This window comes from Muscardinus avellanarius, assembly GCF_963383645.1.
Source record: "Muscardinus avellanarius genome assembly, chromosome: 19".
NCBI lineage: Eukaryota > Metazoa > Chordata > Mammalia > Rodentia > Gliridae > Muscardinus > Muscardinus avellanarius.
This window is the reverse complement of record NC_137805.1, coordinates 216223-228525: the sequence shown is the minus strand read 5'-3', so window position 1 is coordinate 228525 and position 12303 is coordinate 216223. Positions and strand designations below refer to the sequence as shown.

At 49.1% G+C, this 12303-nt stretch overlaps 1 protein-coding gene across 1 annotated transcript in view; it reads right to left on the bottom strand.

Annotated features, from left to right (window-relative positions):
• The window catches only part of OVOL2 (ovo like zinc finger 2), a gene marked incomplete at both ends in the record, with an annotated part of 40919 nt that extends 30289 nt beyond the window's left edge, over positions 1 to 10630 (bottom strand). Inside the window, 2 exons of the mRNA XM_080716567.1 lie at positions 10052 to 10248; positions 10531 to 10630. Coding sequence (XP_080572693.1) covers positions 10052 to 10248; positions 10531 to 10630 — 297 coding nt within the window. The remainder of the gene's footprint in view (positions 1 to 10051; positions 10249 to 10530) is intronic.
• Positions 10631 to 12303: the final 1673 nt, after the last annotated feature.

Genomic DNA, 12303 nt, shown 5'->3' with positions numbered 1-12303 from the left:
GACAGGAGGATTGTGGTTGGTGCACAGCCTAAACTACTACTTCGTGAGGCCCTTTGCAAGTCAATGAGGCCCTGTTTCAAAATAAAGCATAAAAAAATTGGGCTGGGGGTGTAGCTTGGAGGTAGAATGCCCCTGGGTTCCATCCCCAGTACCACAAAAATAAATAAATTAATAAAAAAATAAAAGAAGGGCTGGGGGTATGGCTCAGAGGTAGAATGCTCCTGGGCTCAATCCCAAGTACACCACACACACACACACACACACACACACACACACACACACACACACAAATAAATAAATAAATAATAAAATAGGGCTGGGGATGTAGCTCAGAGGTAGAACTCCCCAGGGTTCAACCTCCAGAGCCACAAAAATGGTAAAAAGAAAAAAAGAAAAAAGAAAAAAGAAAAGAGAGAGGCCGGGCACACACTTGTAATCCCCGCGCTTGGGAGGCAGAGACAGGAGGATCCCGCAAGTTCGAAGCCAGCCTCACTGGCTTAAGAGACCCTGTTTCCAAATAAAATATATTTAAAAAAAGAAATAGGTCTTGGAGTGTAGCTTGGAGGTAGAATGGTTCCATCCCCAGTTCCAGACACACACACACACACACACACACACACACACACACACACACACACACACAGAGGAGATTTGGGTTCTGCTCATTACATACACTAAGTTGCTGAGAGCCCCACTAAGTATCTGAGGCTGGCTTCGAACCTGTGCCTAAAAAAATATTGGGAATGGAACCCAGAAACTTCTTGAGGCCCTCCACAATTTAGTGAGTCCCTATTTTTTTTCTTTTTCTTTCTTTTTTTTTTTTAATTTAAAGAAGTTTATTAAAAAGATAGAAATACAGAAGACAGTTACAGCCCCTTGCCAGAATGGCATGAGGGGGAGGTGGTATGAGCCAATTCACCCTCCCCCTAGGGAGTCCCTATTTCAAAATAAAAAAATTAGCTGGGCATGGTGGTACATGCTTGTAATTCTAATACTTGGGAGGCTGAGTTGGGAGGATCGCAGGTTCAAGGCCAGCCTCAGCTACTTAGTGAGAACCACCACAACTTGTAAAGACCCTGTTTCAGCCAGGCATGCCAGGCATGGTGGTGCACGCTGGTAATCCCAGTATTTGAGAAGCTGGAACAGGAGGACTGCAGGTTTGCGGCCAGCCTCAGCAACTTAGTGAGGCCATCTACAACTAAATGAGACCCTGTTTTCAAATAAAAAAGGATAAAATAGGTCTGAATGTGCAACTCAGAGGTAAAATGTCCCAGGGTTCCACCACAAGATAAATAAAGAAAAATCCTTTTTCAAAATAAGAAATAAAAAATAGGGCTGAGAATGTAGCTCAGAGGTAGAATGCACCTGGGTTCAATCCCCAGTACTGCAAAAATAAATAAATAAATAAATAAATAAATAAATAAATAATAAACAAACCAGGCGTGGTGGTACATGCTTGTAATCCTAGCATTCAGGAGGCTGAGATGGAGGAAGGCAGTTCAGGGACAGCCTCAGCTACTTAGTGAGGCCGTTTGCAACTCAGTGAAACCTTGTTTCAAAACACAGAATAAAAATAGGGCTGAGAGTGTAGTTCGGATCTCAAGTACCACCAAAAATAAATAGATGATTGATAGATAGATAAACAGATAATTAGATAGATAGAATACTTTTTAGCCAGGTGTGGTGGTGCATGCTTGTAATCCCAGTAACTGGGAGGCTAAGACAGGAGGATTGCACAGGTTCAAAGCCAGCCTCAGTTACTTAGGCTTTCAGCAACTTAGTGAGACCCTGTTTCCAAATAAAATATAAAAATAGGTCTGGGAATGTATCCTGGGGGAAGAAAGCCTCTGGGTTCCATCCCCAGTACCACACACACACACAAAAAAGTAAGCTAGTGTGGTGGCACACCCCTGTAATTCCAGTACTTAGAAGGCTGAGACAGGAGGACCACAGGTTCGAAGCCAGCCTCCGCTACTTAGTGAGGCTCTCAGCAACTTAGTGAGACCCTGTTTAAAAATAAAGTATAAAATAGGTGTGGGAGTATAGGCCAGAGGTAGAAAAGCCCCTAGGTTCCACCCCCAGTACCACACAAAATAAATAAATATATAAATATATAAATAAATAAATAGAATAAGCCGGGCGTGGTGGTGCACGCTTTTAAACCCAGTGCTTGGGAGGCTAAGACAGGAAGCTCGCACAGGTTCAAAGTCAGCCTCAGCTACTTAGGGAGGCTCTTAGCAACTTAGTGAGACTCTGTTTCCATACAAAGTATAAAATAGATCTGGGAGTACAGCATGAAGGTAGAAAAGCCCCTGGGTTCCACCCCTAATACCTCCAAAATACATACATACATACATACATACATACATACATACATACAAATAAAGAATAAGCCGGACATGGTGGCACATGCTTGTAATCCCAGTATTTGGTATGCTGAGACAGGAGGACTGAAGGTTGGTGGCCAGCCTCAGCTACTTAATGAGGCCCTCTGCAACTTAGTGAGACCCTGTTTCAAAATAAAATATAAAAAATAGGGCTTGAAGGTAGAATGCCCCTGGGTCCCATCCCTAGTTCTGGAAAGAAAAATAAAAGGGCTGGGGGTGGTTGGTCTAGTTCAGAGATAGCCCTGGGTTCAATCTCTAGCATGCAAATAAATAAATAAATATTTTAAAAAGAACTGGAGTATTACTGTTTTGCAATACCCCCAAATTCAAAATATTTGGGCCCTGAGCATCAGTAGCTGCTAACATCACAAAAAGGGAGATATTCGAGCACTCAGTGCCTGTTGGTAGAAATACAGAGCCCCACTGGGACATATTCCAGACAAAATAAACGTGACCAAGCCCATAGAACAGTGCTGCCCGATACAACTTCCTATGGTGATCCAAGATTCTATTCCTATACTGGTCAGCACAGGAGCCACCAGGCACACACAGCTACTGAGCATTTGAAATTTTATCTAATTAAACAACCACATGTGACGATGGCTACTGTCTTAGTGCAGCTCAGCTCAGTTCTAGCTACCAATTTAGAAAAAAACCCTAAGAGGCCAGGTGTGGTGGTGCATGCCTATAATCCCAGTACTTAAGAGGTAGAGACAGGAAAATCACAGTTTAAAGGCCAGCCTCAGCACTGTAGCGAAATCTTGTTTCAAAACAAAAAGCAAGCCAGGGGTGGTGGTACACACTTGTAATCCCAGCATTTGGGAGGCTGAGACAGGAGGATCTTAGATCTCAGACAGCCTCAGCTACTTAGTGAGGCCCTTTGCAACTCAGTAAGACTCTGTTTCAAAATAAAGAATAAAAAAAAAAATTAGGGCTGGGTGTAGTTTGGAGGTAGAATGCCCCTGGGTTCCATCCCCAGTACTGCAAAAAAAAAAAAAAAAAAAAAGTCTAGGAGTGTAGCTCAGAGGTAGAATGCCACTGGGTTCAGTCCCCAGTAACCCAACGCTCCCCCCACAAACTTAGAGGACTGAGGAATGTTAAAACACTATAGAGATACGTGCAGCACAAGCGGACTCTTGAGAACTCCACAAAACAAACAACACATTTCTTCAATAATTAACTCGTAAGGACATAAAAAAAGAAACGGGAGGAGAATGTATACATCCAAAGACACCGAAAGACACACCAATCACAACATGTGGACCTTCTGTGGACCTGACTAAACAAACCTGAGGGGGTAAAAGTAAGAATTTACCAAACATTTAACAATGTGAACACAATGCTTCAGGTGGGTTTAATCTTGTGTTTTGGTATGTACCCATAGAAGCACATTTTGTTTCTTTTGTTGTTGTTTTTTAAGGTACTGGGGATGGAACCCAGGGGCATTCTATTTCAGAGCTACACCCCCAGCTCTATTTTTTATTCTCTATTTTGAAGCAGGGGCTCACTGAGTAGCAAAGGGCCTCACTAAGTAGCTGAGGCTGCCTGTGAGCCTGCAATCCACCTGTCTCGGCCTCCCAAATGCTGGGATTACAAGCGTGAGCCACCACGCCCGGCTAGAAGCACATTTTGAACTATTTATGCGTGCATCGTTTAATGACAGGTATGAATTCTGAGAAATGCCTCATTAGGCAATTTCATCATGCAAACATCATAGAGTGTATACTTATATAAAATAAGCCAGCTAAAAAGACATCTTCCAGGACCGTAGTCATGGACGTGGTCTGTCACTACACAGTGTGTGACTGTAGCAGGATACCTGAGATTTGCTTCAAAGTGTGAGAGAATGAAGGGGGTTGCAGGTGGGCAGGACTGGGCACAGGTAATGGTTGTTGGGGTTAGGTGTCAGATACATACTTCTCTGCCTTTGAAATGCTCCATAATTAAAAGGATGGGGAGCCGGGTGTGGTGGCACACGCTTGTAATCCCCGCGCTTGGGAGGCAGAGACAGGAGTATGGCTCAGGTTCGAAGCCAGCCGTGCGCGCTGGCTTAGGAGACCCTGTTTCCAAATAAAAATGTAAAAGTAGGTCTGGGAGTGTAGCCTGGAGGTTAGAAGGGCTTCCAGGAACCCCAGTACCACCAAAAATAAATAAATAAATAAATAAATACATAAACACATAAATACATAAATAAATAAATGGATGGGGGACAAGACTATTCCAAGTTCACACATCTGTTGCCACTGAAAGATTCACACTAGAGAGCCAAGTTAAAGGATGAGCATACTTTTGAAGGAATCTAAACTCAATTTTTCCCGTTTCACTCATTTTTATCGATGTATTGTAATTATACAACATAGTGAGATCCAAAGTAATATTCATATATGCCTCAAATTTTTTTCTCTTTTGTGTGTGGTACTGGGGATAAAACCCAGGGGCATTCCACCTCCGAACTACACCCCTGCCCTATTTTTTTATTCTTTATTTTGAAACAGGGTCTCACTGAGTTGCAAAGGGCCTCAGTAAGTAGCTGAGGCTGTCCGCGAACCGCGATCCTCCAGTCTCAGCCTCCCGAATGCTGGGATTACAAGTGTGCCCCCCCAGGCCCGGCTAAGGAAAAGACTTCTTGATATAGGTCTGAAGGCTGTGGACATTGCAGGGGAGGGGACAGGCTTTAGAGCTCTGCAGCTGGAATAAGAAAAGGATGCTGGTGACTAGAAGATAGGAAACATGCCTGCAGAGGTCAGGGACAGAGTTGCAGCCTTGAAGCTGGAAATGGATCCCAGGGCGTGGTGAGATGGTCACGGGGCCACGCCAAGGAGCGTGGTGCTCCTTTGGGAGCAGAGGAGTGCTCTGCAGGGCTTTATCCCCCTTCCCCCCTCTGACACAGGGGATTGAACCCAGAAGCATTCTACCTCTGAACTAAACCCCTAGCCCGATTTTATTTCTTATTTGGAAACAGGACATCACTAGGTTGCAGAGGGCATTGCTAAGTTGTGGAGGCTGGCTTCGAACCTGCGATCCTCCTGTCTCAGCCTCCCAAGTACTGAGATTACAAGTGTATGCCACCACACCTGGCTTCTGGAGGGCTTTGGAGAAGTAAAACCGACTCCATCAGGTTCATCTACCAGCTGTGGTCAAAGATACATTTCCTCCTCCAGTTCTCAGTCCCTTGATCTCTTAAATGAGGAAATAGTAGAATTGGCCTCAGAAGTGTTATGTAGGTTAAATAAGATTTTGGATGCAAAACATTAGCTGGGTGTGGTGGTACATGCCCATAATCTCAGTACTTGGGAGGCTGAGATAGGATGATTGCAGGTTCAAGACCATCTTCAGCTATTTAAAGAGACTATCAGCAACAAAAAGTAAAAAGGGCTGGGAGTGTAGCTTGGAGGGAGAACGCACCTGACTTCAATCTCCAGCTCCGCCAAGAAAAAAAAAAGTGTCGATGCAAAATATTGAGTGCTTTTGTGCGTGCACAAGCTGTCCAACAGCAAGTCAGGGTGACACTTGGCAGATGCTCTCATGCCCAGCATTGGAGCCTGTAGTAGGGACCTGGGGTTCTACAACCTGCTCTTGTTACTGCCAGTGGATCCAGGAAGGAGTCCTGCAGGTAGGTTAGGAAATCAAGTCTATACCAGCCTATGGTCTATATCTGCTGATTATGAGCCTTGGAGCAGGTTGTAAAATTGTCTCTTTAACATTGAGGATTCTGCTGAGCAAGGTAGTGCATGCTTGTAATCCCAGCGCTTGGGAGGCTGAGACAGGAGGATCGCACATGTTCGAAGCCAGCCTCAGCTACTTAGGGAGGCTCTTAGCCACTTAGTGAGACCCTGTTTCCAAATAAAAAATATAAAATAGGTCTGGGAGTATAGCCTGGAGGTAGAAAAGCCCCTGGGTTCCACCCTCAGTAACACACACACACACACACACACACACACACACACACACACACAAATTGAGGATTATATAATCCCTCTGATAACTTTAGTGTTAACTCATTTGCAGATCTCCAGCTGTGAGGTAGAGTCCCAGGAAATGCTAATTACCTCTGTCCTTCATAGTCTTATCAGAAATAAAGGCTGGAGTTAACCCAGTTAGTTGGTTGAGATTTACTCCCCATTAAGTGTGGCTGACATGACCCAGGTACAAGTGTGGACCAGCAAGTGAATTCAATCCTCTTACCCCATCCTATTCTTTCTCTCTCTCTCTCTCTCTCTCTCTCTCTCTCTCTCTCTCTCTCTCTCTCTCTGCCACTCCCATAAGTAACGAAAAATTTGAGAGCTGGCCGTGGTGGTGCACACATGTAATCCCAGCATTTGGGAGGCTGAGATAGGAGGATCACTGTTTGCAAACAGCCTCAGCTACTACTTAGTGAGGCCCTTTGCAACTCAGTGAGACCCTGTTTCAAAATAAAGAATAAAACATAGGGCTGGGTGGTGTATTCATTTCCAGTCACCGCCCCATGCCAAAATGGCATGTATTTCTATTTTCTGTATTTCTCTTTCTAATAAACTTCTTTAAATCTTCAAAAAAAAAAAAAAAATGGGGCAGGGGTGTAGCTCGGAGGTGGAATGCCCCTGGGTTTTATCCCCAGTACCACAAAAAAAGTAGATACTCCAGAACGTAGGAAAAGGTTTGCTGCCTCTGTACAGGGCACTGGCTCAAACTTGCACTTCCTCTGGGCAAGTGCCCACTGCCCAGTAAGTGCCCTGGAATTATGTAAACTAAGTCATGAGAGTGATACGTCAGGCTGGGGTAGGTCAGCTGGTAGCCTTGGGCTGATCCAGAACACCCTATACCCTCCAAACCAATGCCTTGTGAATGGGTCTCGCCCTCCAGTGGCTTTCCCCCTCTTCAGTTCAGAAACGAATTCTTCCAGAAGTTCTGCAAGTTCAGCATGCCTTGTTGAACTTTCGTCACGAAGAATTTCATCAGTCATTTAAAAACCACCAGTAGTTGGGCATGGTGATGCATGCTTATAATCCCAGCATTTGGGAGGCTGAGACAGGAGGATCGAGGTTCGCCGACAGCCTCAGCTACTTACTGAGGCCCTTTGCAACTCAGTGAGGCCCTTTCTTTCTTTCTTTCTTTCTTTCCTTTCTTTTCTTTCTTTCTTTGTGGTACTAGGGATGGAACTCAGGGGCATTCTACCTTCGAGCTACACCCCCAACCCTATTTTTTATTCTTTATTTTAAAACAGGGTCTTACTGAGTTACAGAGGGCATCACTAAGTAGCTGAGGCTGTCGGGGAACCACGATCCTATTTCAGCCTTCCGGAATGCTGGGATTACAAGTGTAGGCTACCACGCCCGGCCAGACCCTGTTTCAAAATAAAGAATAAAAAAATAGGGCTGGGGATGTAGCTTGGAGGTATAATGTCCCTGAATTCCATACCCAGTACCACAAAAAAAGAAAAACTGAAAAAAATTAAAAATAGCCGGGTGTAGTACGCACTCTTGTAATCCCAGCATTTGGGAGGCTGAGACAGGACAAGTGCAAGTTCAAAGAGAGCTTTAGCTACCTAGGCCCTTTGCAACGCAGTAAGACTCTGTTTCAAAATAAAGAATAAAAATAGGGCTGGGGGTGTCACTCAGAGGTAGGACACACTCTGGGGTTCCATCTCCAGTACCACAAAAAAAAATTCAAAAATAAATAAAAATAAAAAACACCAATAACCCAGGTATGGTGGTGCACACTTGTAATCCCAGTATTTGGGAGGCTGAGATAGGAAGACTGCAAGTTCAAGGACAGCCTCAGCAAATAGTGAGACTCTCATCAACATACTAAGACCCTGTTTCAAAATAAGAATAAAATAGGGCTGGAAGTGTAGCTGGGAGGTAAAATACCACTATTCAATCCTCAGAACCACAATCAATCAATCAATCAATCAATCAATCCTGTCCATACCACTGCTGATAATACTAGAGGCTTAGAATATATTAATACCAGAATTCCTTTCTTTCTTCTTTTTTTTTTTCCTTAACGGCAGAGCAAAGGAACTCGATATTAGTAAACAAAAACTCCTGGGGAATCTAGAGGGGAAAAGGATCCCGGTTAACGGTTCTAGGACAAAATATACCACACCCTCCTCCCTATGGTTAGGCAACAGATCTTGGAAATGATTGGTTAGTTTATCCCTCTTATCCAGGGTTCCAATGGCTCTGTTCATATGAGGCAGGAAAAAGATCTCCAAAATGTTGGTTAAGAACTGGATCTCTGTCACGGCTCACTTTCTCTCCAGGGGATTCTGGGCAGTGGGCAGAGGGGCAAACAGTCACTCCCAAAACAACGTTGTGATTGTCCTTCCAGCCTGTGATAAATAATGCAAGTGGGACACCAGCCTCAGGCAAGCCTTCCCTCCAACTTAACCCCACGAGGCCCAAACCCCACAGGCCTCTCCTCTGAGCATCAGCAACACTCCTTCACTGCTAAATCACAGGCCAGAAAAATGCTTTTTTTTTCCCCCAGTACTGGGGTTGGAACCCAGGGGCATTCTCCCTCTGAGCTACACCCCAGCCCTATTTTTTATTCTTTATTTTAAAATAGGGTCTCACTTAGTTGCAAAGGGCCTCACTAAGTAGTTGAGGCTAGCTGCAAACACCTATCCTCCAGTCTCAGCCTCCCAAATGCTGGGATTACAAGCGTGCTAAGGACAGGCTAGGGACAAATTCCTTAAAGAGGTCTTTCCTCTGGATTCTAGCTTTAACCTCAATTCATAACCAAATTCGCTCCAGCCCGGGAAGGGGGAGGGGAGGGGAGGGGGAGAGGACAGAGAGAGGAGAAAGGCAGAGACCTTTCTCTGCATGGCCTCTTCCCCCCAAAGTAACTACCATTTTCTCAACTCTCAGCTAATGCCTGGGTCCTTCCTTGACCCCTCTTACCTCCCTCCCAGTCAGTGTGGCAGGAGAGCCCCGGAGAGCTGCGGGATTATGGCCGACACTGCAGGGTGGCACTTTGACCCACCACCAGGCTAGGAACTGGGGTCATGCGGTTCATAAAACATCCGCTACTTCTGGTTGTCTGGGAGTCAGTGGAAAGGGATTCCTTAATCCTAGGGGATCGCGGACACCTTTCAGGAGAGGACCTTGGAATTCTATTCAGGAAAGCGCAGCACAGGCACCCAGATACGATGCTGCCTGCAATTCTAGAATTCTCGTGGGGGCGCCGACCATGGAGGGGAACAGACCCTCCCATCCCCCGGGGTAGGGGCGCCAAAGAAAGCTGCAGGTGAACTCTCATCCTTGAACTTAATCCACGAAGGTTTGAGAGCAGTGACAAACGGAAGGTAGCCTCGCTCTAAGGCACCTCATGCTTGTTCTGCGGTCGGCTGCGGTTGCAAGAGGCCCACTGTGCGCTTAAGCTGCCGCCACCGCCTCGACACAAAGGAGGGCCGGGAACTCAGAATCACATGGCCCACGGCCGCCCGGGCGGACGGAGGAGTCTCGGGGCGCCCGGCCCCCTCCGGAGCCGGGAGCCTCGTGGGGGCCGGTCCCGCGCGGAAGGCGGCGGCGCTGCCCGGTCCTTGTGAGCAGTGCCAGGGCCTGGGCGCGGGGAGGCCTGGCGGCCGCCCAGGGGCAGGTGCAGGGCGCGGGCGGGCAGCGGCGCCGCCGGGGCCCGACGCCAGGGCGTGGCGGGCGGCGGCCGGGCAGGGTCGACCGTACCTTGATTTTCGACCTGGCGACCTGGCGCTGCTTGGCGGCCAGGGCGGCGGCGGGGCCCTCGGCGTCGCGGGGCTCGGGCGATCGGCGCTGCGGGGCGCGCGGGGACGAGCCGCCCTCGGCGCCGCCGGGCTCCCCGCTGCTGCCGCCGTCGCTGCGGCCGTCCTCGGCGGGCTCGGGGGGCGGGCGGCCCGGGCTCCCTGCGGGGCAGAGCGGAGGGAGGGAAGCAGCGGCGCCGGGCGGGCAGGTGGGCGCGCAGCCCCGCGCCCCACGCGGGCACCCGCCGGCTCCCCGGGCGGGGCGGGCGGGCTGCCCCTCCCGCGCGGCCGGGCCGGGGGCCAGGTGGCCGCCAGCTCCTTCCCGGGCCGCCCGCGCCGCGCCGCCGCCGGGAAGCGGCGCGGCGGCCCCGCCACCCACCCCCTCCGCCCCGGGAGGGGGCGCCGGCCCCCGCCACCCGGCCCGGCCCGGCCGCCCGCGCTCACCTGGGATGTAGGTGTCCGCCCTGTTCTCATCCGGGAGCTCGTCCCAGCTGCGGACCGCGACGCCCGGGCTCCTCCTCTTCACCAGGAAGACTTTGGGCATGGTGGGTCCCTCGGCCGGCGGCGGTCCCCCCTCCCGCCTGCTTCCCGCTAGGGGCGGCGGCGGCCGGAGCCCACCCTCCCGCCTCGCCCGCCTCGCCCTGCACCCCCGCCGCCGCAGCCCCGACCTCCCCGCGCGCCCGCCGAGCTCCAGCCTCGGCGCCCCGCGACACCCCGGCCTCGAGCCGCGGGAGAGACCACGCCGCGGAAAAAGTTTCATAAGGTGGAATAGAAACGGCACCAGGAAACTTGGGAATGAGCATGCGCCCTGCAACATAACGGTGTCAACAAGCTCGCTACCTGTCCGACCGGTTCCGGCGGCCGGGGCTGCTTGTTCCAGCCCTTCCTTAGGCATGAATGTTTGCAAAAGAATTTAACGTCTCATTCTCCCCCCTCCTCTTTTTAAAAAAGGAAAAGCGTGTTCTAATTAAGTCCCGCACCCTCTTCCGCCATCAAGCACGCCTTACCGAAGTCCTGGAGGTAAACCGCAGGTAGGTCCCTGGTCGGGACACCCCCCCTCCCCGCAGCGAGTGGGGCCTCCGGACGGCCGGTCCTCACCGCCGCCCCCCACCCCCCAGTCAAGAAAATGGCTCGATGCCTCTGGACCTTGTGGTTCGCTCCCGGAGCTTGGCGGAATCTCGGTGGACGGGAGTAGGAGGTGGCGGGGAGACTACTGAGGACAGATCTGGTAAAGGACGGACTTGGGGGCTTAGCACCCCATCATCTACAACCCCCCCCCCGTTAAACACAGCAATAATGAAAATGTTAATTCCGAATCTTTGGAACATGTTATTTTACTGATTTGTGCCGCAAAATATAAGGAAAAAAAAAAAAGGTTTGTTCCTTCAAAGCAGTGTTCCAACCCAAGAACTTGCACCCCAAATAAACACAGTGGAAACAAAGGCACTGCCAGGCGTGGCGCGCGCGTGTGGCGGCGCAGCACGCTTGTAATCCCGGTGCTTGGGAAGCTGAGACAGGAGGATGGCAGGTTCCAGGACAGACTCAGCAAGTACTGTGACTCTCATCAACCTAGCGAGACAGTTTCAAAATAAAGATTAGGGCCGGGCATGGTGACGCACGCTTGTAATCCCAGCACCTGGGAGGCTGAGACAGGAGGATTGCACAGGTTCGAAGCCAGCTTTAGCTGCTTAGTGAGGCTCTGCAATTTACTGAGACCCTGTTTCAAAATAAAATATAAAATAGGTCTGGGAGTGTACCCCGGAGGTAGAAGCCCCCTGGGATCCATCCTCAGTGAGGCAAAAAAAAAAAAAAAACCCACACACAAAAATAAGATTAAAAATAGGGTTAGGAGTGTAACTGGTAGTAGAATGCCCCTGAGTTCGATCCCCAGTACCACAATGAACCGAATGAATGAATGAATATAGGACTGGGTGTCGCTCAGAGGCAGAATGCTCCCTGGGTTCGATCCCCAGCACCAAAAACTGAATTAAAAATTAAAACTAGGGCTGGGGGCATAGATCAGAAGTAGAATGCCACGGGGTGTGGTGGTGCACACTTGTAAACCCCAGTACCTGGGAGGCTGAGACAGGAGAATCCGTGTTCACTGACAGCCTCAGCTACTTAGTGAGGTCCTTCACAACTTAGTGAGATCCTGTTTCAAAATAAAAAGAATAAAAAATAGATCTGAGCTGGGCGTGGTGGCACAAGCTTGTAATT